General features: G+C 60.4%; 1 protein-coding gene across 6 annotated transcripts in view; it reads right to left on the bottom strand.

The window, feature by feature from the left end:
* Positions 1-8,775: 8,775 nt before the first annotated feature.
* Positions 8,776-21,557, bottom strand: part of CAPN15 (calpain 15) — a 58,407-nt gene continuing 45,625 nt past the window's right edge. For 5 of the 6 annotated variants that reach the window (XM_074553241.1, XM_074553239.1, XM_074553240.1 and 2 more), the window contains 10 exons: positions 19,374-19,582; positions 18,528-18,711; positions 15,039-15,262; positions 14,030-14,155; positions 13,284-13,436; positions 12,919-13,080; positions 12,066-12,292; positions 11,723-11,883; positions 11,284-11,462; positions 8,776-10,670 (listed from right to left, as the gene is read on the bottom strand). In XM_074553241.1, the coding sequence (XP_074409342.1) occupies positions 10,493-10,670; positions 11,284-11,462; positions 11,723-11,883; positions 12,066-12,292; positions 12,919-13,080; positions 13,284-13,436; positions 14,030-14,155; positions 15,039-15,262; positions 18,528-18,711; positions 19,374-19,582 (1,803 nt within the window). In that variant the 3' untranslated portion in view covers positions 8,776-10,492. Of the gene's footprint in view, positions 10,671-11,276; positions 11,463-11,722; positions 11,884-12,065; positions 12,293-12,918; positions 13,081-13,283; positions 13,437-14,029; positions 14,156-15,038; positions 15,263-18,527; positions 18,712-19,373; positions 19,583-21,557 lie in introns of all 6 variants that reach the window. The other variant, XM_074553242.1, reaches the window with a different exon arrangement.

Here is a 21,557-nt window from a genome sequence, read left to right as displayed (position 1 = left end):
TGAACAGTCACAGGGATCCAGGGGCAGCCACAGCTTCGTCCTTCTCTTCCTGAAGGAAGACAATGAAGCAGTTTATGTTTAAGCCGGCATTAACTGGGGAACGAAGATCCACTCTGACCCATGCCCAGGGAGGGTGATGAGCATGACAAACCTGTCCTGACCCGGAGAGACATCTCCGAGGGTGCCAGGAACCAGCCAGGATTGGAGTCCTGCAGTCTGCACGGTCCTGGAGGACACAGCCACGGCTGCTTGTCCAAGGGATGTAGCAGAGCTCCATCCCATTTTTATGGACCTCTGTGACCGTGTTCACAGGGGTTCTTGGATTGGGGAAGAGACGAGGATCTGACTCCATGTTTCAGAAGGCTGATTTATTATTTTATGATATATATTACATTAAAACTATACTAAAAGAATAGAAGAAATAGTTTCATCAGAAGGCTGGCTAAGAATAGCAAAAGAAAGAATGATAACAAAGGTTTGTGGCTCAGACTCTCTGCGATTGGCCATTAATTAGAAACAACCACATGAGACCAATCACAGATGCACCTGTTGCATTCCACAGCAGCAGATAATCATTGTTTACATTTTGTTCCTGAGGCCTTTCAGCTTCTCAGGAGAAAAAATCCCAAGGAAAGGATTTTTCAGAAAACACGTCTGTGACAGACCTCCATCCCCATTGTATGGACCTCAGTTTGGGGCTGTCCAGGCACAGAGCTGCCCCTGCCAGCCCCCAGCCTGCTCCTGCAGGCCCAAAGGGTGCCCTGGAGGAGGGTGCCCTGCAGCTGCCAGGGTGCCAGCACATCCCTCGGGCCCTGGGGCTCCTGCACGGCACCAGCTCATCCCCACAGAGCATTCCTGGGACTTGGAGGGGCCTCCGGAGATGTTCTGGTCCTGCTCACAGCCCACCCCTCCCTGCCCTTTGGGGTGCCCTGCAGAGCTCATCTTCCAATCTGCCCAAGCAGGGGCTGTCCCCAGAGCTCTCCTGGCACCAGGCATGGGATCTAGCAGGGGACAGCCCCAGCAGTGACCTGTGGGGAGGGACAGAGGTGTCCTCACCTGGCCACAGCACAGCCGGGGCTCACGGGTGGAGAAGAGGAGCTCACGCCAAAGCCAACACAAGGTGACACAGCTGAGAGGAGGGGGGGCTGCCTCTCTCTCCCCACCTCTGCCGCTTCCCAGCTGATGTCCCCGGTGCCGGGGAACCAAACCTGCGGCCGGGGGAACCAAACCTGCGGGCCGGGCTGAGCCCTCGGCGGGAGCAGGCGGCAGCGTGTGTGACAAGCCAGAGCAGCATGGTGGATGGCAGTAATTATCCTGCCGCCCACAGCTGAAGGGGAGCATATGGTAAGGAAAAGGAAACTAACTTGTATTTTTCCGCACCCCCGGGCTCAGCCTTTCTGGGGCTGTCACAGTCGATTTGTGCTGCCTGAGCTGTTTCGCCCCGGCCGCCGCTGATCCGGCGGCTCCTGGCAGGCAGTGCCGGGGCTGGGGCTCGGTGCCCGCTGCTCGCGGAGCCCCCCGAGCCGGGAACGGCGCTCCGGGGGCTGCGACGGCCACGGTGCCTCTCCCTATCCCTGCTGTGACAGCCACGGTGCTGCTCCCTGTCCCTGTCCCTGTCCCTGCTGGGACACGGCAGTGACAACCACAGGCCGCTCCCTGTCCCTGCTGGGACAGCCCGGTGACAGCCACGGTCCCGTTCCCTGTCCCTGTCAATGCCCCTGTGTCTGTCCCTGCTGGGACACAGCCAGGACAGTCACAGTCCTGATCCCTGTCCCGGCTGGGACACAGGCAGTGACAGCCATGGTCCTGCTCCCTGTCCCTGTCCCTGCTGAACACGGCCAGGACGGTCACAGTCCCACTCCCTGTCCTTGTCCCTGTCCCTGTTTCTGTCTCTGTCCCTGCTGGGACAGCCCAGTGACAGCCACGGTGCTGCTCCCTGTCCCTGTCATCATCTCTTTCCCTGTCCCCATCCCTGTCTCTGTCCCCGTCCCCGTCCCTGTCCCCGTCCCCATCCCTGTCCCTGCTCCCATCCCTACTGGGCCAGGCCAGCAGGCACAGGGTGGCACTGGGAGCTGGGTGTGCCAGGGGTGCTGCCGTGGATGCCCTTGGAGCCCCTGGGGATGCAGAAGCCCTGAGGAGCCCTGGGCAGAGCAGGACACCCACCCTGGCAGGGCTGGGTTTGGGGAGGTCTCGGCAGCAGCCCTGGGGTACCCAGCAGCTCTGAGCTGTCTCTGCTCCCCAGCCTCACCAGGCTTTCCTGAAGGTGGGTCATTCCCCACTGGAGCTCCCAGGCAGCCCTAAAAGCCACCACAGTCCTGCACAGAGCCCTCCCTGAGCCACACACACTGTGTGTGCTGTGGGCACCCATCTGTAGGGTCCTGGAATGGTTTGGGTTGGAAAGGACCTCAAAGCCCATCCAGTGCCACCCCTGCCATGGGCAGGGACACCTCCCACTGTCCCAGGCTGCTCCCAGCCCTGCCCAGCCTGGCCTTGGGCACTGCCAGGGATCCAGGGGCAGCCCCAGCTGCTCTGGGCATCCTGTGCCAGGGCCTGCCCACCCTCACAGGGATGAATTTTCCCTCTACTATGCAATCTAACCCTGCTCTCAGAGGGTCTCCATTGCACTGACACCCTGGCATGCTGTGGCTCTCAGGTGGCCCCAAGGACCTGGCTGAGAGGGAGAGCTGCTGCCTCACTCCAAAGCTCTCTCCCAGCCCATCCTCTGTCCAAATCCTCGTGCCAGAAGTGACCCAGGAAGCCGTGGAGGCAGCAGGCTGCTGTCCCTGCTGGAAGCACTGTGGTTTTCATGCCAGCTCACGGCCAATGGGGATTTCTCGGGTATGGGAAGGAGTGGGATGTCTCCATGGTGCTGCCAACAGGCCCTGGGGTGGTGAATGCTGCTGATGGTGGCCTTGCTGTGAAAGGAGGGTCCAATGCTGGAGCTGAGCTCCTTCAAGGGTCACAATCCCCTCCGTGTTGTGGTGCAGGGATGTGTAGGAACCACCTGGGCATCCTTGGCAGCATTACCACAGACTGGTTCACCTGCCAGCTGGGCAAGGATTCACCCCTGGAAAGCAAACTTTCATTTTTCACTGAGAAAGGGGAAGTGGGAGATTCCAGCTCCTTTCCAGATCTGCTGCTGCTGCCTAGGGGCTCCTGGAAGGGCTGGACAGAGACACTGTTTCCATGCAGTGGGATATAAAACCAGTTTTCTCACTATTGCTGGTGCCTCACGGGTACAGGGCAGTGTCTGGGGGTCTGGTGTGGGTACAGAATCTCTGAGAACAGAACTGAGCCTTGTGTGGGAGGTGGGGATCGTGCTCAGGCTGGTTTGAGACCTCAGCTCAAAACTCTGCAGGATAAAATACCAAATCTGGTCACCAGGCACCCTGCTTGACCCGATGAGGGAGGATTTGCAGGGATCCGCTTGGCACAGGGGCCTGCAGGTCACAGGATGCAGCAGCAGCAGCCAGGGGTGGTTATTGCCTTGGGAGTAAACTCCATGAGCAGGAGACCCCACAAAGCCCTCAGCAAACACCAGCAGGGAGAGGGGACATGGGGAGAAGAGGGCTGCACCCACAAAGGCCCTGGCCCTTGAGGTTGTGGGGGTGTCTGGAAGGCAGAGCTGAATTCCCAGGCTGGAGGAGGTGAAGGATGCAGCCGAGGTGCAGGGAACCCTTTCTTATTTTCCCTCCTCATGCTGGATCCCTTGGGTTTGCCTGTAGGACACCAAAAGCAAAACCCCCACCCCGGGGCTCCCCACCGACCCCAGGGGCCCTTTTTTGGGGAAAATTTTATTTGAGGGAAAAACCACCAAACCCGAGCTGAACTGCTGCAGCCAGGGCAGAGGGAAGGGAGCGGTGGGGTGGGCTGGGAAGGAGAGGACCCCCGGGAAGCTGCGGCTCGGTGCCTCCTCCCCCTGCGGGTCCCTGACCTCCCGTTTGCCTGTCAAGAGCGAGCTCCGCCACCGAAACACCCCCTGTCAAATTAGTGAGTCAGAAGACGTAAGAGAGACCACCGCTGCTAATTTGTACATTAACTGGTTCTGACAGAAATATTTCACAAGTGAAAAAACAGAAAATGTGCCTCAAGACAATGTGCAACTTCCGTACCAGCAAACTTCTGCTTAACTGTGCGGTGCCCGAGGAGGGGCCACCCCCGCCCCGCCGGGAGCCCCGCGCTGGGTTTAGCCCCGGGAGATGCTTCTGGAAGGCTGGAGCAGGCCCTGGGCCGTGGGAGGGGGCGGGCGGCCGCAGATTCCCCAAAATGGGGAGAGGGAGGGGAGGACAGGGGATCCTGGCACCGTTATCCATTGGGAAAAGGGAGTGACAGGGTGGAAGGGGCTTGGTGAGAGCCCCCTCCTCACCCACGATAGAGGGGTGCTGCCCCTCTGGCACCCACCCTGCTTCCCGCAGCTGCCCAGATCAGGGTCTGCTGCTTTTTGCCCCCATCCCCGTACAGGACCTGCTGGGGCTGTGCCCATTGTCACCGTGTGGGACCAGCCGCGGGTCACCAGCTACGGCCGCTCTGCCGGGAACACCCACGGGCACAGGCAGCTGCCAGCCGTGCCCACCCCGCCCGGTGCCCACGGGGGAGCGGCGGGGGGCGAACCCTGCCCGGGACCCACGGGACCCCCGAGCACCGGCAGCTCTCGCCACCCTGAGCGGCCGCGGCCGGAGCCAGTGCCGAGCCCCGGGCAGCAGACCCCCGGGCAGCAGAGCCCCGAGGAGCGGGAGCAGGAGCTCCGCGGCTGCCGGGGCTCCCCCGTGTCCCCTCCCGGTGCCCTCACGCCGTGCCCGGGCCCCGCGCGGGGCTGGCACCGGAGCGCGGGTGGGAGCAGGTCCTCGGGCCAGCAGCAGCGAGCGCATGATCTGTTGTGGCAGGTTCCCTGCAGCCTGGAGCCAGCCCCGAGCGAGCGCTGGTGATGGCTTTAATTGCTTTCAGATTCGATAGCCCAGCCCGTGACAGCCCGGCCCCAGCTGTGCCGGCCCGGACCCCGCGCCCGCTGCCCTCGCATGGAGCCCGCCAGGAGGAGGAGGAGGAGGAGAGGAGCCGTCCTCGGGTGGGATCTTCCTCTTCCTCTTCATCCCGGCAAAGTCTTCTCCTTCCTCTCTGTCTGGGTGACCCCCTGAGTGTCATCCCTGGGGAAGCCGGGAGGGACAGCGTCGCACCCAGGGATGCCACGGCAGCCCTGCTGTGGAGCCACCCAGCCGTGTGTCACCGTGTCCCCAGGTGAGCCCCCAGAGCGGCGCCACCCCTCCCTCTGCAGCTCTGGAGTTCCCCCGTTCGGATCTGGGGGGACGCTGGAGGTCTCTGCCCACCCATCGGAGCTGGGGACGGGGCAGGTGGCGGGTTCGCGATGCCACCACTGAGGCTCAGGCTGGTCCCCTCTGCCTGTGCCCTTCCAGCCTGCCCGGCCGTGTCGGGGGACTGGGGGCAGCTCTCTAGTTAGCCTGGGCCTGACCCAGATCTCGGGGGTTTCTCCCTCATCTGAAGGGGGAAGAAGCTGACCCCAAGCATCAGGTCCTCATCCCACCGGCTGTTGGCTGGGGGTCTTCGGTGTGGGAGGACAAAGGGCCGCTCGCTCACCACCTACAGCGGCACAGGTGGGCTGGCCCTGACCCACTGGTGCCTGTATCCTCCTCCTCCTCCTCCTTTTTGTCGCTGCTGCCGTGGCCCGAGGTACCTCCCCCGCTCCAGCCCAGCGCAGGTGTGTGCAGGCAGCTGCAGGATCCGTGATGTTCCCTGCCTGGCATGGAGCGTGCCCGAGGGAGGCAGGATGAGCACCGTGGCACCCGGAGCTCACCCATGCACGCACGGCCCTTCTGCAAGGCTGGGGGCCCACCCGAGCTCCCTGCTGGCGCTCGGTGCCGGGGGTGCCCGTGCCCTGTGTCCCTGCTGAAGGGAGGTGCCCGGTCCTGCCGGGGGTGCCGGGATGGGGATGGGGCTGCCTGCCTGCCTGGTGCCGGTGCAGGTGAGCGCTCCTCCGTGCCTCGGCAGCTCCTGGCAGAGCCCGGGAAGCGGCGGAGGATGAGGAGGGGCCGCTCGCATCCCGATCCATTATTGCGGGCAGCGCCGGCGGGCGCCCGGGGCAGCGGCTGCATTATTGACGAAGGGGAAGGCAGGCCGGGGCGCAGGCAGGGACCCTCCTGCAGGGCTCAGCCCCGGGCAAAGCACTTCGCCTGCGCCGCAGAGCCGCAGAGCTGCCGGGCCTGGCCCGGGGCAGCGGCCGCAGCCGCCGCAGCCGCTCCCCACAGCCCGGTGCTGCGGCCGAGAGCGCTCCGAGCCCCGAGCCCCGGCCGGTGATGGGCGCAGGGCACCCATGGGCACCCCCGGGAGGGTGATGGAGGTGGGCGACAGCACCCTTGCCATGCTCACGCTGGCGCCGGCGCTGCAGCTCTGCCCCCCTCACCCCAGCGCAGGGCTGGTGCTGCTCTTTTTTAAGCTTCCCTCTGTCTCCAGGCGGAGATTTGTGGCGTAAAATGCACAATATGTTCTATCTGCCCTGTGGGAGCCATAAAATATTCACCAGCAGCTCCCATTATAGTCAGAGTGAATCACAGAGAGCGCTGGAGCCCTCGCTCCCTGACGGGCCCCCTCCCGAGCAGGGCCTGGCGGGGCCGGAGCCCGGGCCGGCCCCAAGCGAGGACCCGATCCCGGCTCTGCCTCCGCGGATGTTCCCCGGGCCCAGCAGGTCAAGGGGTGCTGACCGTGCTGATGAGATGGCAACTGCCTCAAAGAATCCCAGACTGGTTTGGCATGCAAGGGACCTTAAAGCCCATCCCATCCCACCCCTGCCATGGCAGGGACACCTCCAGGCTGCTCCCAGCCCTGCCCAGCCTGGCCTTGGGCACTGCCAGGGATCCAGGGGCAGCCACAGCTTCTTTAGGCACTCTGTGCCAGGGCCTGCCCACCCTTCAATTCATCACCTTCACACGAGCATCCTTGTGTGTGCCCTGGGAGGAGCAGCACCAGGGCTGTGGGTGGAGGGGACCCGCGGGACGGCAGCTGCAGTGGGGTGGGCACACATGGCCCCAGCCCTGCCCTGGGTGGGCTCACATGGCCCCTGCCCTGGGTGGGCTCACATGGCCTCTGCCCTGCCCTGCTCACGCTGTCCCACCAGATGAGCAGGTGCAGGGACACTCCTGGGGTGCCTTGTGCTGCCATTTTTGCAGCCGCAGCCCCTTGGGTGAGGAGCCACAGCCGTGCCAGGGCAGTGGGACAGCCCTGCCTGCTCCCTGCCTCACCTGTCACACCTGAGCCTCTGCTCTTCACATGGCTCGGTACCACAGCACTCCTCCTCCATCTCCCCTCCACAGTGTCCTGCTGTCCATCCTTCTCTTCCATCCCTCCTTCTCTTGACCCGCTGCTCCCTCTGCCCATCCCCATCTTCCCCTTCACACCTCAGGCTCAAGACTGACAGAGCCAAGGGATGACAAATTTCCTGATGAAGCAACACCCTCCTCCACAGCTGATGTGTCAAACACAATTTTATCTTTTGCCACACAATTATTTGTAATTATAAAGCAGTTAATGCTGCCTCAGCCCCTGGGAATTGGGCACAATTAGGGTTTGATTTCACCTCCAGCCCTTCCACGGCTACACCGCAGCTCTCAGCCCGGTCTGTGATGTTGGGGGTGTTTTTGGGACACTTTGGGGCTCCCAAAGTGTCCAGGCAGAATCATTAGGACAATGTGTCACGCACGTGTGTTTTCCTGGGGGATGGTGTCCCCTGCACCCCCAGTCCGCCCAGGTGTCCCCGGCTGCACCGGGCACTCCGGATTTGCTCTGGTGTCCTCCTGCCATGGCCGGGTTTGCTCCCAGGGCACCGCGGGGCTCACCGGGAGCCGCGGCCGTGGGAAGGCAGGACACCATCACCCACCTGCGCTGGTCACCACGACCAGAGCCACCGCCGTGTCACCGCGCAATGTCCCGGCGTGTCCCCGGCGCTGAGCAGCACCGGCCAGGGCGGGAGCACCCCCGGGAGGCGGCAGCGAGGGCGGCGCGGCCGCGAGGCCTCAACCCGGCTCCTGCTCCTGAACAGACTGAGGGAGAGGAGGGAGCGTGGCCGTGCCCTCCCCGCCAAAATTAACTCTCCATCTGTTTCTCCCTGGCTGAGGCTGATGGCTTGTGACAGGGCCTCCTGAATGCAAAGATGTTTCGCCCGGAAAAATCTATTACAAGTTGCTGTAAGAAAGAGCGAAATCCTCTCCTTCTGTCTCTCCCTACTGGTCGCAGGGTGCCCACCCCGGGCGAGAGCAGCCGGGGCCGCCTGCGCTCAGCCGGAACGTTCCCCCCGCGCCAGGCGGCCCCGCCGCCGGACACAGGCACGGCCCGAGCAGGAGCAGGAGCGGGGGAGCAGCGAGGAGGGAGCGGCTCCGGCATCCCCAGCCCGGGCACGGAGCTGGGCATGCAGCGGGCACGGCCCTGGAGCCGCCCGGCACGGAACGGCTGGGGAAACTGAGGCACGAGCGGGAGAGCATCCATGCGGATGGTGGGTGCCCTCTCCCGGCCGCGGCACGGCCCTGCGAGAGAACACCGCTCATTTTATGGGAATTTCCGGATTTTGCTTTTGTTTTGCTTTATTTCCGCCCCTCTCTGTGCTCTTGCACCCCCAAGTGCAGGAAAATTTCCAATTCCCCTTTTATGGGTGCTCAGCTCTCCCTCCAGCACCGACTGTCACTGCTCCACGGAAATGCCTTCAAGACCTATTGGTGTGACCCCAAAACCAGCCCACTCATCCCTTTTGTCTCTTCCACAGAAAAACCAGGCAGCTTCAGTAAAAAACAAAACTTTATTTGGTCCATCAGAACCTGAGTTTGAAAACCACCCATGGATAATTCATATCATACAGGGATTACTGATCTGATTTACAATTGATAAAATATCCTATGATTTTGAAGAGCTGGACAGTATTTACAGGGTTAAAAATATTCACAGCTCAGAAAGACATAAAGAGAGAGGAGAAAAAAAAGTGAAGGACAAATCATCCCAAGGAGGAAGGAGCTGGAGAGAGAGAAAACAGATCAACAAACAGAAATACAGACAGAGCTTGGCTCAGCAGCCCCAGCTGGGGGGGCTGGGAGGTGCCAGGGCAGCCCACCCCCCTGCCACCCCCAATCCCCAGGGGACACAGAGGGGCACACCCTGCACCCCCCGCCCAGCCCAGCTGCTGGTGCAGGGTTTGGGGTGCAGGGTTTGGGGTGCAGATCCCCCAGCATGGCCCCTGCCAGAACAGGGTCCAGCATTGCCCATCAGCCCCCCTCAGCTGTAAATCCACACAGCTCAGGGAGGAGACAGAGGGGAACCCCCAAACCACACACACACACACACACACAGAGATAAACACACACACATGTCAAGTCAGAGAGCCACGAAGCCCTGAAAACCTGGGATCCCCTCAGGATCAGCCCCCACCTCAGAGCACCCACAGGGCCAGCAGCACCCCAAGGTGCAGCCTTTGCCTTGTGCTCACTGCCTCCCACAGCACTCGGGCTCTGGAGGAGGGGGCTCTCTGTTCCCCCCCAAAGCCACCCCCTCCCCAGCACATGGGCTCGTGGTAACTCTGGGTCGGTACCTGCTGCCCAGCCTCCCTCCATGGGGCACGGAGGGGGCACAGGGGGCAGTGCCAGGGGCTGAGCCCAGCTCGGGCCATGGCTTCTCTCCAGGCACTGCTCCCACGGCTGCCTTTGCATAGTAACACTTGTGTGACAGGGACAGGGCCCCGGGCCACAGCCCCCGCCTGCAGCACCCCGGGGCCCTGCTCCCCACCCGGAGCCGAGCAGGAGGTGGTGAAACCTCTGAGTTTCACCCCAGTTACAGCACAGCCCCCTCAGCAGCAGCTTTCTGTGCCCTCTCCCCACCAGCCCCAGCACCCAGGATGGGTGGGGGTCCCTGGCAGGGGTGGCACCATGGCAGCGTGACCCTGGCACCCCCCAGCCCAGCCTCAGCACCACGCTGGTCCCGACAGCAGACAAAGGGGGCAACAAGACAGAGGGAAGGGCCCAGGGACAGACGGAGGGTCACACAGACGGACAGACATCAGAGGTATATTCTTCTTTTTGCAGCGCCAGTGCCCTGGTGCCACGGGAAGGGGCAGAGTCCTGAGCGTGGTGCCTGGGAAGGGTCTTGACAGCAACCTCCAGCCCCTCCCTGTCCCACAGTCCCCAGGGCGGGCAGAGGGCACCGGGCACAGCGCAGGAACGGGGCAGGTGGGATCCTGAGATGGCCCCGTGCCCCCAGCTGCTCCTCCTAAAGTGCCTGGGGGCAGCGGTGCCAGGGCGGTGGTGCCAGGGCGGCTGTGCCAGGGCAGCCGTGCCAGGGCTGGTGCTGGCCCTGAGCACTCACCCCGGCCCCCTGGCGTGGGGCAAAGCGCTGGGGGTGCCACGCCAGCTGTGCCCCACAGCTCAGCACTGGTGGCTCAGGGGGCACCCCGGGCCAGCGGCTCGGTGACAGGAACAGGGTGGTGGGGAGGGGAGGGGGAGGCTCTTCGTCATAGGGGCCGGGGCCCGTGCAGCCCAGCGACCTCGGGCGTGAGCAGCGGGTTGTGGGTGCCCTTCGTCAGCATCCAGTCATTGAGGAAGGCCTGGGTGGCCTTGCGGTGCGCCAGGCGGTGCGTGATGGAGAAACCAGCGTTACCCTCCAGCTGGGACAGGATCACCAACACCTGCCTGTGGAGAGAGCCAGGGGGGCTCAGGGCAGCAGCCTCCACTCCTGCAATCCCACCTCTGTCCCGGCAATGCCACCCTGTCCTGGCAATCCCACCCTGTCCTGGCAATCCCACTCTGTCCTGGCAATCCCACTCTGTCCTGGCAATCCCACCTCTATCCCGGCAATTCCATCCTCTCCTGGCAATCCCATCCTCTCCCGGCAATCCCACCTCTTTCTTGCCAACTCCACCCTGTCCTGGCAATCCCACCTCTGTCCTGACAATCCCACCTCTGTCCTGACAATCCCACCTCTGTCCTGACAATCCCACCTCTTTCGTGGCAATCCTACCCTCTTTCCTGCCAATCCCACCTCTGTCCTGGCAATCCCACCTCTGTCCTGACAATCCCACCTCTTTCGTGGCAATCCTACCCTCTTTCCTGCCAATCCCACCTCTTTCCTGCCAATCCCACCTCTGTCCTGGCAATCCCGTCCTCTCCTGCCAATCCCACCTTGTCCTGCCAATCCCACTCTGTCCTGGCAATCCCACCCTGTCCATGCCTCCCTGCCAGCCCTGGCTCTGCCTTTCTCCAGGCTCCTGGCAGCCCCTGTGACCCACCCCTGCCTACCCCAGACCTGTGCAGGGGGGGGACGCTGTCCTGTGTCTTGAGGCTGCCGCGCGTGGACACCACGTTGAAGCTGTCGGTGCAGTCGCACTGCACGTGCAGGTAGGACTTGGGGTGTCGGTTCTCCACCACCACGATGAGCCCTGCCCAGCCGTGGGTCAGGTAGTAGCAGGTCATCCCCTCACGGCCCTGGGGCACACAGCAGAGAAGGGGATGAAGCCTCTGGGCACCCCCATCCCAACATCAAAACCCCTGCACTGGCATCCTCCACTCTAGCCAAAGGCAGCCCATCTGCTGGGGTGCCCCACGCTGCCCCAGGGAGCAAAGGGGGTGGGCATCCAGGGGTGGCAGCCAGAGCTGGCTCAGCCCTGCCCAGCCCCTGCACAGGTCCAGGCTCCCTCTGACAGCATCACCCCCTCCCCACTGCAGCCCCCGTGCCCCCCACTCACCTCGTGGCGCTCGCCCTTGTTCTCGGTCAGCAGGATGATGGCATCTGCCAGCGTGGTGGGCTGTGCGTCCACCTGCTCCACCATCACCAGGCGGGAGCTGTAGATAGCCAGGATGTAGCTGGAATAATCAGTGGCTGGTCGGCTGCTGGTGGGACTGGAAGCTGCAGAGACACCAGAGGAACGGGGATCAGGGAACTCTCACCAAGCCCACAGTCCCCAGGTGCATGGTGTTCCTGGGCTGTGCAACATGCAACAGGCAACCTCCACCTTGAAGAAGGTCCCCATGAGGAGGATGGAGGGCTTTGGCACCTCTCCCTCCCCCAGGGCCCCTCCATGGCCTCACCCTGGGCAGCAGGGCCGGCCAGGGCAGCGCTCCAGTGGTTGAAGGCACAGCACACCACGGCGTACTCGCCCGGCTCCAGCATCACGTCGCAGTTGACGAATTTCTTGACGGCTCGTTTGCTGTGGGCCATCAGCCTGCCCAGGCTCAGCTTGTTCCCACTGGTGAAGGTGGCCCGGAAAACCATGATGCACAAGTCCAGCAAGTGGCTGTCCACTGTGTCTGACCTCCTGTGCCAGGAAGGAAGGGTCACACGTCACCCAGGACACAGGCAGCAGTTCCAGGGAAGAGCTTTCCCACTGCCTCAGGAACCAGCCCTGCATTCAGGAGTTGGGCTCCAGCTAAACATGAGCAGTTCCCAAGATTTGGAGAGATGGTGATGAGGGTCCATCCCTGAGCTCTGTGACCCCAAGGGATGCCAATGTGTCTGGATTTCTTCTGGGCCCACAGAACCACAGAATTGTGCAATCATTAATGTTGGGAAAGTCCTCTAAGATCATCAAGACCAATAACCAATCATTAACCCAGCACTGCCAAGGTCACCACTAACCCATGTCCCCAAGTGCCACATCTATAAGATTTTTAAATCCTTGCAGGGATGGGGACTCCATCACTGCCCTGGGCAGCTGTGCCAGGGCCTGACCACCCTTTCAGTGAAGAAATTTTCCTCAATATCCAAGCTAAACCTCCCCTAGTGCAACTTGAGGCTGTTTCCCCTTGTCCTGTCTAAAAGGAGAGCCTAACCCCCAACTGGCTGCACACTCCTATCAGGAAGTGGTGCAGAGCCAGAAGGTCCCCCCTGAGCTCCTTTTGTCCAAGCTGAGCCCCCCCAGTGTCACTGCCCTGCCCAGCTCACCTGCTGCCCTCCTGGAAGAGGGCAAACTCCAGAGCTGCGCGCTCCAGCACCGTCAGCGACGTCACCGTCACCGGCCCGTTGGCCTTGTTGGGGAACATGCCCTGCACACGCACCTCGTGCCAGTCCGAATGGAGCTTGCAGATATCCACGGAGTCAAAATACCTGTGGGGAAGCTGGGCTCAGTCCTGATGGGGCACACTGCATGCTGCAGGACACCCACATTCCCTAGGCATGACCAGTCCCGCCTACTCCATCATGACCCCACATCCCATTTTCCATCCCTGCCCCATCATGACCCCATGTCCCATTTTCCATCCCTGCCCCGTTGTTCCCTGCCCCACAGCTCTGCTCTGGCCATGCCATACTTGATGAAGTCGCTGTACTCCATCCAGAAGACGCCCTCGCTGCTGCCATGGGGCATCAGGTCGTGGCGCAGGGGGAGCGGCCAGTGCGGCCACTCGTCCGACCAGCTGCCGTTCCAGGAGAAGCGGCCCCAGGGGTTCCGCAGGCGCAGCAACCTGGAAGGGGAAGGGGAAAAGTGTCAGAGACCCAGGAGGGAGGGGAGACCCAGCCTGCCCCCCACAAAGGACACCCTGTGACTCCTGCCTTCCAAAGCTCTCACAGCATCCCAGAACTGATGTGTCACCCACGTCAGGTGTCCCTGTCCTGCAGCTCTGTTCCTGCTGCTGCTCCCTCTGCCCCTCCCTGCCCAAAGGGGCTGCTGAGAGTGACATGGCTGAAAATACAGCTTCCTATAGCAGCCCAGCTGTCAGGGTGGCACCCATTTCTATCCCCCCTCCATTCAAAGATGAGCAATACTCTGAGCACCTCACTGAAGTGAGAGCTCAACTCAGTCCTCTGTGTCTTGTGACACAGGTCAAACATTCCAGCCCTGGACATGGAGCCAGCACTAGGCAAGGACAGCTCATATGATAACAGCATTTATGTGACACCCTAGAATGGTGTCTTCCTTGCTGTTCATGAGGATGGGACACCAAAGAGTCCCTAGCGTCCTGTTCACCATGCCCTCAGCTATCCATCCCCAGGTTTCCTGCTGGGTCTGCAGGCAGGAACAGCTGCAGTGGCATGGCAGGCTCCAGGCCGAGCTCACCTGAAGCCCTGGACATCCCTCACGTCCAGGATGGAATAGGCGTGCCGGGGCCGGAGCCCCATGCTCTCATAGGCCACGTCATCCACCTTCATGTTGCCCCCGCCGCAGGACGCGCCCATCAGGAACCTGCACGGGGACACCAAACCCTGGGGTCCTGCCAGGCCTGGCCTGGGGAACCTCATCCCTGCCACCCAAGGCATGGGACAGCTTCCTCCCAGGAGGCTCCTGGATGCTCCCACTCTGCAACAACACTGCTGGGATCAGCAACACTCCCCAGGCAGTGCCCAGCCTACCCCAGAGCTCCCTCTCCTTGCCCACGTGCACACTGAGCCCAGGCTCCAAGGAGAGCTGCTTTGCACAGGGGAGCTTTACCCCAGACCTCCCCCAATTTCCACCAGGCCCCAGGATCCTGCCCACTTCTGTTGGCTGGCAGAAAGCTATAGAGAAAAGCAGGTAGTCCATCAGCTAGACAAGCTAGCAGGGGTAAGGACACTATTTGGGGCAGGAGTTCTGCAGCAGTCAGGTTTAGGGGGACACCATGTGCTGGGAGCTATCCATCCATGTGGCCCCATACCCCAGCCTTCAGCCAACCCAGCTGCCCTCCTGCCCAAGTGATGAGCAGGAGGTCTCTGCTTTGGCTGTGCCCCCTCCAGACCAGTGCTAGCCAGGTGTCATTAGCAAAGATGTCACATATGGGTGGGAGACATGGACAGGGTCAAGCATTCACAAAACAGAAAAGCTCAAAGCAAAGGGCTCAGTGCCACTTCCTAACTCCTGCAAGACAGCAGTGACGTGCAGTGGAAGTTCAACAGCTCTTAATTTCATATGAGAATCACAGGAGAAATAATTTCTTAAAGCTTTGAGTGGAAGCTCCACCAATGCTCCAGATGAGTGGCATGGGTGGTGGACTCCACCCCAGCTGATGCAGTGACCCCTCTCCTGAGCCTCTAAAGACAAGAATGTTCTCCCTCACCCCCTCTGCAGCATCCCTGCTCCTGCCCCACCTTACCCAGCCTCCTTGGAGCTGAGCATCTTGGCCCAGATGAGGTCGGTGTCGATGGGCTCCTCGCGGGGGTTGGTGGAGCTGACCTGCAGCATGAGGCTCTCGCAGGGCGCCCCGGTGAGCGTGGCCAGCCCCTCGATGGCGCGCCCGGCCTGCAGCGCGAAGTACGAACCGTGCAGCTTGGCCAGAGCCTTCTCTATGAGGGCCACCCACAGCTGCTTCCTCTGGGCCTGCAGACACAGGGAGGGACACGTCAGCCCTGGGCAGGGGGTGGGACAGCCCCTCCCAGCCATCCCTGCCAGCCATCCCGGCAGCACAAGGCCATGCCAGGAGCTGCTGCCCTTGGCCATGGGTGACCCATTCGCCCTTTGCTCATGGTTTTCTTTGCAGAGTTCAATTCCCCTTGGGAAGAAGTCCTGGAATGAACACCCAAGAGGCCTGGGTGCTGACAGAGCTGCACCCTGGGGTGCCCACCCTGAGACCCTTCTGTCAACTTCAACCTGAACTTAGAACCATTTAATAATGGAAGAAGACACCAAGGCCCACAGAGCTCAAGGAGCTTTTGGACAACACTATCAGGCACAAGGTGGGATTGTTGGGGTGTCTGTGCAGGGCCAGGAGTTGGATTCATGATCCTTGTGGGTCCCTTCCCACGCAGGACATTTAGGATTCTGTGATGTGGAGCACATCTGGAACAGCTGCCTTTAACCCACACACCTATGCAAACCCAAACCAACACCCTTTGGCAGAGGAGGCTCCCCAAGCACACCCACCCAACTGATTGGATTCCACGCAGGCAAAACAGACACTGCTTCAAGGACAAGCTCCAAACACTTGGACTGGCAAAGTCCTCTACTCCAGCACAGGGAGTAACTACAAGCCCTAATTACAAGATGCAAGTTTTTTCCCAGCAAATGGGGTTTGGTATCCAGTGCTTGGAAAGCAGCAGGGAAAATCACTGGTACATTGTGCCTGTGTGACTCACAGGTGGCAGCCAAGAGCTGGCAGAGGAAAGGAGGGCAGTGAAGATTTCTTTCTGACGGATAAAGAGAGCTTAAAAGTGCTTTTTGCTGGTTTTTGGGTCCCTCACTCAACAAAATCCATGTTGTTTATTTCTGCCTGAACCACAGCCAGGGAGCTCAGATAAGAGCCTGATTTTCCTTTATTTTTAAAACTCTGATTTTCCTTTTATATCCCCCACATCCAGCTCCCACAGCTGAACACTCAGCAGAAAAATCTCATCACGATTCAGATGCTCCTGGAAACAGAGGCAAGGCAAGTCCAGCCCATGTGAAAACCTCCAATCTTAAAAAAAGCTCCAAAAGCAGACTTGAAATTCATGAAAGATGGAAGGAAAAGGTAAAAACCTTTTAGGGTTAGGGTAAATCTTATGCTGAAATAAAAAAATGCATTTGTATCCTCTGTCTACTGAGAGACAGAATGTAGACACAAACTCCTTCTTCTTCCCTTCTCTGAAGTTTGATTCCTGTCCTGACATGGCTGTGTGTCAAAACCCAGAGGACTGGATTTCCAGAAGGAAATCCAAGCCAGCAGCCCCAGTCCCTGTCTCCTCCTGACAGTGGTACTTGGTTTTCTTTGGCAGATTTTGCCCCCTGAGTTTCAATAGAGACGTTCTCAGTCTCCTTCATGGACATGATCCCAGCAAGAGCCCCTGGGCCTGGCAGGCAGGGCAGGGCACAGCAATGTCCTGGAGGGGCTGAGGGAGCTCCACTGACCCCAGCAGATGCCACCCCAGCGTGCTCAGAGCAACTGGGCACTGGCTTGGAACAGGCTGCTCCATGTGCCATCCCCTCCCTTCTCCACAGGCCCTCCCTGGCACAGCCAAGCTGCCAGACCTCCCCTCAGAGGAAAGAAACAGCTTTCCCTCATTCCCTCACAGTGCAAAACACAGGTTAAAGTGTTTTCCTTTTACATGAAGGATAAGGGTGGCTTTCCCTGCAAGTGAAGGGGCTGTGGTGCAAGGAGTGAGGGAAAAGCAACTGTAAATGAAATTTCTTCACTGCAGCCTGGGAAATGCCAAAAGGAGTCTAAATAGATGGATATTATGGCTTCAAAGAGTTCAGCTGTCTTGAGGACACAGTAAAGAGCAATGTCCTGAGCTGCAAACAGGGTGCAACCAGTGCTGGATCTTCCATTTGTGTCACAGCATGCCCCAGCAGCTCCAGGCCTGGGGCAGCTGGGAAGTACCTGCTGGGAAAGGACCTGGGAGTGCTGGGAAGAATCCACTGGGAAAGGACCTAGGAGTGCTCCTTGGCAGCTGAACGTGAGTCAGGTGTGCCCAGGTGGGCAAGAAGGTCAGTGGCACCTGGGGGTGGAATGTGTCCAGAGAAGGGAACGGAGCTGGGAAAGGGCTGGAGCACTGGGAGGGGCTGAGGGAGCTGGGAAGGGGCTCAGCCTGGAGAAAAGGAGGCTCAGGGGGGCCCTTGTGGCTCTGCACAGCTCCTGACAGGAGGGGACAGCTGGGGGGGTCGGGCTCTGCTCCCAGGGAACAGGGACAGGACAAGAGGAAACAGCCTCAAGTTGCATCAGGGGATGTTTAGATTGGATATTGGGAAAATTCCTTAATGAAAGGTGGTCAGGCAATGGAATGGACTGTCCAGGGCACTGGTGGAGTCACCATCCCTGGGAACATTCAAAAAACAAGTCCATGTGGTACTTTATGGCATAGTTTAGTGAGCAAGGGGTACTTGATCAGTGGTTGGACTTGATGATCTTTGGGGCCTTTTCCAACCTTAGTGTCTCTATGACTCTCAATGCAGCACAAAGCAGGGGCCTCACATGAACCCCAGCAGTGCCTCTTCCCACTGCCTGTCCTGGGAGTGCCTGGCATGAGCCTCCCTGAGCCCTGGAGCACTGCCCACCCCCATCCCTGTTGCAGTGTGAGCTCATTCCCTATTTTACTTCCCAGTCCCTTCCCAGGTGTGGCAATACCTCTCTCCCTTCCCCCTCGCCCCCTTGCTGAGTGAGTTCTGTCAATCAATTTTAGCATTCCAGCAAGGCCTTGTGTGGTTGGTCAAGTTCAAAGGATGCTCTTCAGGTCATTGGCCTGTCTACGTGTCCCTTGTCCCCTGAGACCCTGTCCCTCCCACCTGGTTGGTGCTCACCTGTTCCTTCCCTCCCCCTGTCCCTGGGCTTAAATTGAGACAGAACCATGTGCTCGCCATTCTGTTGGAGCTGTTACCAAGATTCAGACATCTGGGACCATGGAATAAACTGGATATTAACCCTCCGGCAGAATCCGTCTCCTTTTCCTCTTCACCCTCACCTGAAGCCCTTCCACCTGAGGTAAACTGAGTTTCTACAAGCCTGGGTTTGTTTCAGTGCCCAGCTGCAACCTCCAGCCAGCCAAAGGTGTCTCTGAGGTGAAACACCACAGCTGCCGCCTTTGGCCCAGCAGCAAGGGTCAGACGAGCCCAGGCACAATCTACCTGGTAATATTGGGATCTTACTGCAATCCGTCCCCGTGGCACTGACCTGGGAGAAGAGCAGGTAGCCGCACTCGTCGCAGGGCAGCATGTCATCCACCAGCACTGTGGTCCACGTGCCGTCCTTGCACAGCCGCACCTGGTAGGCGCCCTCGGGGCACAGCGTCCTGGTGATCATCACCCGCTCCACCAGCTCGGGCCGCTCGGCCAGCACGGCCAGGGCGCTCAGGAACCTGCCGGGCAGGCGGGGCAGCCTCAGCATGGGCATGGGCAGCACGGGGAACGGGCATGGGGCACGGGCAGCATGGGGCACGGGCAGCACGGCCAGGGCGCTCAGGAACCTACCGGGCAGGCGCGGTGGCCTCAGCATGGGGCATGGGGCATGGGCAGCACGGGCACAGGGAACAGGGCATGGGTAGCACAGGGCATGGGCAGCACGGGGCATGGGGCATGGGCAGCACGGGGCACAGGGAACGAGGCACGGGCAGCACGGGGCACAGGGCATGGGCAGCACGGGGCATGGGCAGCATGGGCAGCACAGGGCATGGGCAGCACGGGGCACAGGGAACGGGGCACGGGCAGCACGGGGCATGGGCAGCATGGGCAGCACAGGGCATGGGCAGCACGGGGCACAGGGAATGGGACACGGGCAGCATGGGGCACAGAGCATGGGCCACACGGGGCATGGGCACGGGCAGCACTGGGCACGGGCCCAGGGCATGGGCAGCACAAGCCACCCAGCCACACAGAGCTGGGAGGGGGTGAGGCAGAGCACGGGCTACAGCCTGGGGGCATAAAGGGGTTTGAGTAGGGCTGAGCGGCCGAGCTGGAGCTGGAGGAAGAGGGGGAAGGAGGAAGGGGCAGGAGGGTCTCAGCCCAGCTCACTGGCCCCTACCAGCAGTTGCCCAGCAGTCCCTGCAGGATGTCCGAGGGCCGCGGCGTGCGGAACACCGACCACTTCACCGAGCGCTCCTTGAAGATGCTGCAGTTGATCTCGTGGGGGCGCAGCCACTGCTTGACCCGCTGCTGCACGCTGTCCCCCTCCGGGAACCCCACCGACTTGGGCCCGGGGGGGAAACTGTCGTCCACAAAATTGACTTTGTTCTGTGAGGGCAAAAGGCAAGAGAGCATCAGTGGAGCCACTCGGGACTGGGGGGTCTGGAGAGCCTCACACTGCTCCCCTGAGAGACAGCAGAGTCCCCAGTCCTCCTGCCTGGCCCAGGCAGTCCCTTCCCAGCCCTGCAGGGTGGCAGGACTACGCTGGTGCGTGCTGGCAGCAGCAGAGATGCTTCTTGTGCTTCAGGTCCAGCATTCAGCCTTGCCTCAGGCTCACCTCTCTGGTTTCAAGCTCCGGGCTGTGACTCCAATCTGCCTTTCTGTGTTTCAGAGGAGCCTCCCTGGGCAGGGACCGTCTCACACTTTGTGCTGGTGCTAAAAGCTGGGCTGTGGGGGGCCTTGGCTGCCTCCACAAGCAGCAAAGCCTGCAAACAGCAAGGCTCCGAGGAGCCACCTGGCACGCCAACACACCTCAACCAGCCTTGTCCCTGCCCCAGAGGGAACACGCTGGGCTTGGCAGCCCTGTGCCACCCCCCAGGCACATCCATGGGGGATGGGAGGGGCAGCTTTTGCAATTGCATTCAGCCAGACCACAACCAGGCAAGCAATTTCAGAGTGAAGGTATCCCAGGTCCCAGGCCTCCTGCAATAGCTGCTGCATCATAAATAAATAGGATGGTGGAAGGGCAGGTAATCCCACAGGCATTAACCACAGGGATGGAAGCACAGAACTTCACAAAGTGGAGAAGGGTGGCTTTTTCAGTCCAACACAGGGTGAAATGAGAACAGGTGTTTCTTTGTTATTGTTAATTAAATTAAATTAAATTCTTTCAGCAAAAGCTGGCTCTGATTTAAATTAGCTTTACGCACACCCAATTAGTAGCTGACCTCCTCTTTTGTGGCAATCCTACCTGAATACTTCCTTTGTGGTGCCCCAATCAGCAACTCCAGCTCCTCTTTTGCAGGAGGGTGTTTTTCAGCTAATAGCTGTCCTGCTCTCTAGGGGAGCATCTGCCCCGTGCAGCTGAGGAGCAGCCACCAGCCTGGCTGGGGACCTGGCTGGGACCCATCCCTGCACACGGATCTCTGGGCTCTGCAGGAACTTGCTGTGCAGGGCTATGAGGACACGAGGGAGAGGATTCTCCCCCTTTGCTCTGCCCTTGTGAGACCCCAGTTTTGTCCATCTCTGGAGGACTCAGCATAACAAATACGTGGATCTGTTAGAACAGGTCCAGGGGACACCATGGAGATGCTCTGTGGGCAGGATCCCCTCTGCGCTGGAGCCAGGCTGAGAGAGCTGGGGGTGCTCACCTGGAGAAGGTTCCATGGACACCTCAGACCCCTTCCAGTGCCTAAAGGGGGCTTATTAGTAAGAGGGAAAGCAATTTTTCACAAGGACAAGCAGTGATGAGACAAGGGAAAAGTTTTAAACTGAAAGGGAAGAAATTTGGACTGGGTACTGGGGAAAAATTCTTCCCTGTGAGGGTGGGGATGCCCTGGCACAGGCTGCCCAGGGAAGCTGTGCCTGCCCCATCTGTGCAAGTGTTCAAGGCCAGGCTGGACAGGACTTGGAGTAACCTGGTGTGGTGGAAGGTGAGGTGGGTTGGCAGGGTTGGAATGAGATGAGCTTTAAGGTCCCTTCCATCCCAAGCCATTCTGATTCCATGATTCAAGTGGAAGAGGCCAGCTCTGCACTGCTCCCCAAAGGAAGAGAAAGAGTAAAGCTAAAACAGGCCCACACACTGAGAAGGGTTGGAAAAGGCATCCCTGGAATAGCAGAGGAAGGAAAACCCACAGCAGGAGCTCGAGCAGAAATGCTGGCAGGGAGCAGCAAGAGGAGCTGCTCCACATGACAAGGGGCAGGGGGACAAACAGACGGAGCAGAACTCGGCCAGCCTGGCTCCTCCAGGGCAAGGCTGAGCAGCCTGGGCAGCAGGGAGCTCACAGGGCCCTCCCCTGCCAGCCTGACCAGGAGCACAGGGACAGGAGCAGCGCTGTCCTCCACTGCTGCCAGGCCTAACCTG

The sequence above is a fragment of the Zonotrichia albicollis genome, chromosome 16 (assembly GCF_047830755.1).
Source record: "Zonotrichia albicollis isolate bZonAlb1 chromosome 16, bZonAlb1.hap1, whole genome shotgun sequence".
Taxonomy (NCBI): Eukaryota; Metazoa; Chordata; class Aves; order Passeriformes; family Passerellidae; genus Zonotrichia; species Zonotrichia albicollis.
The sequence above is the reverse complement of the archived record's forward strand: the minus strand, read 5'-3'. Positions and strand labels throughout refer to the sequence as shown.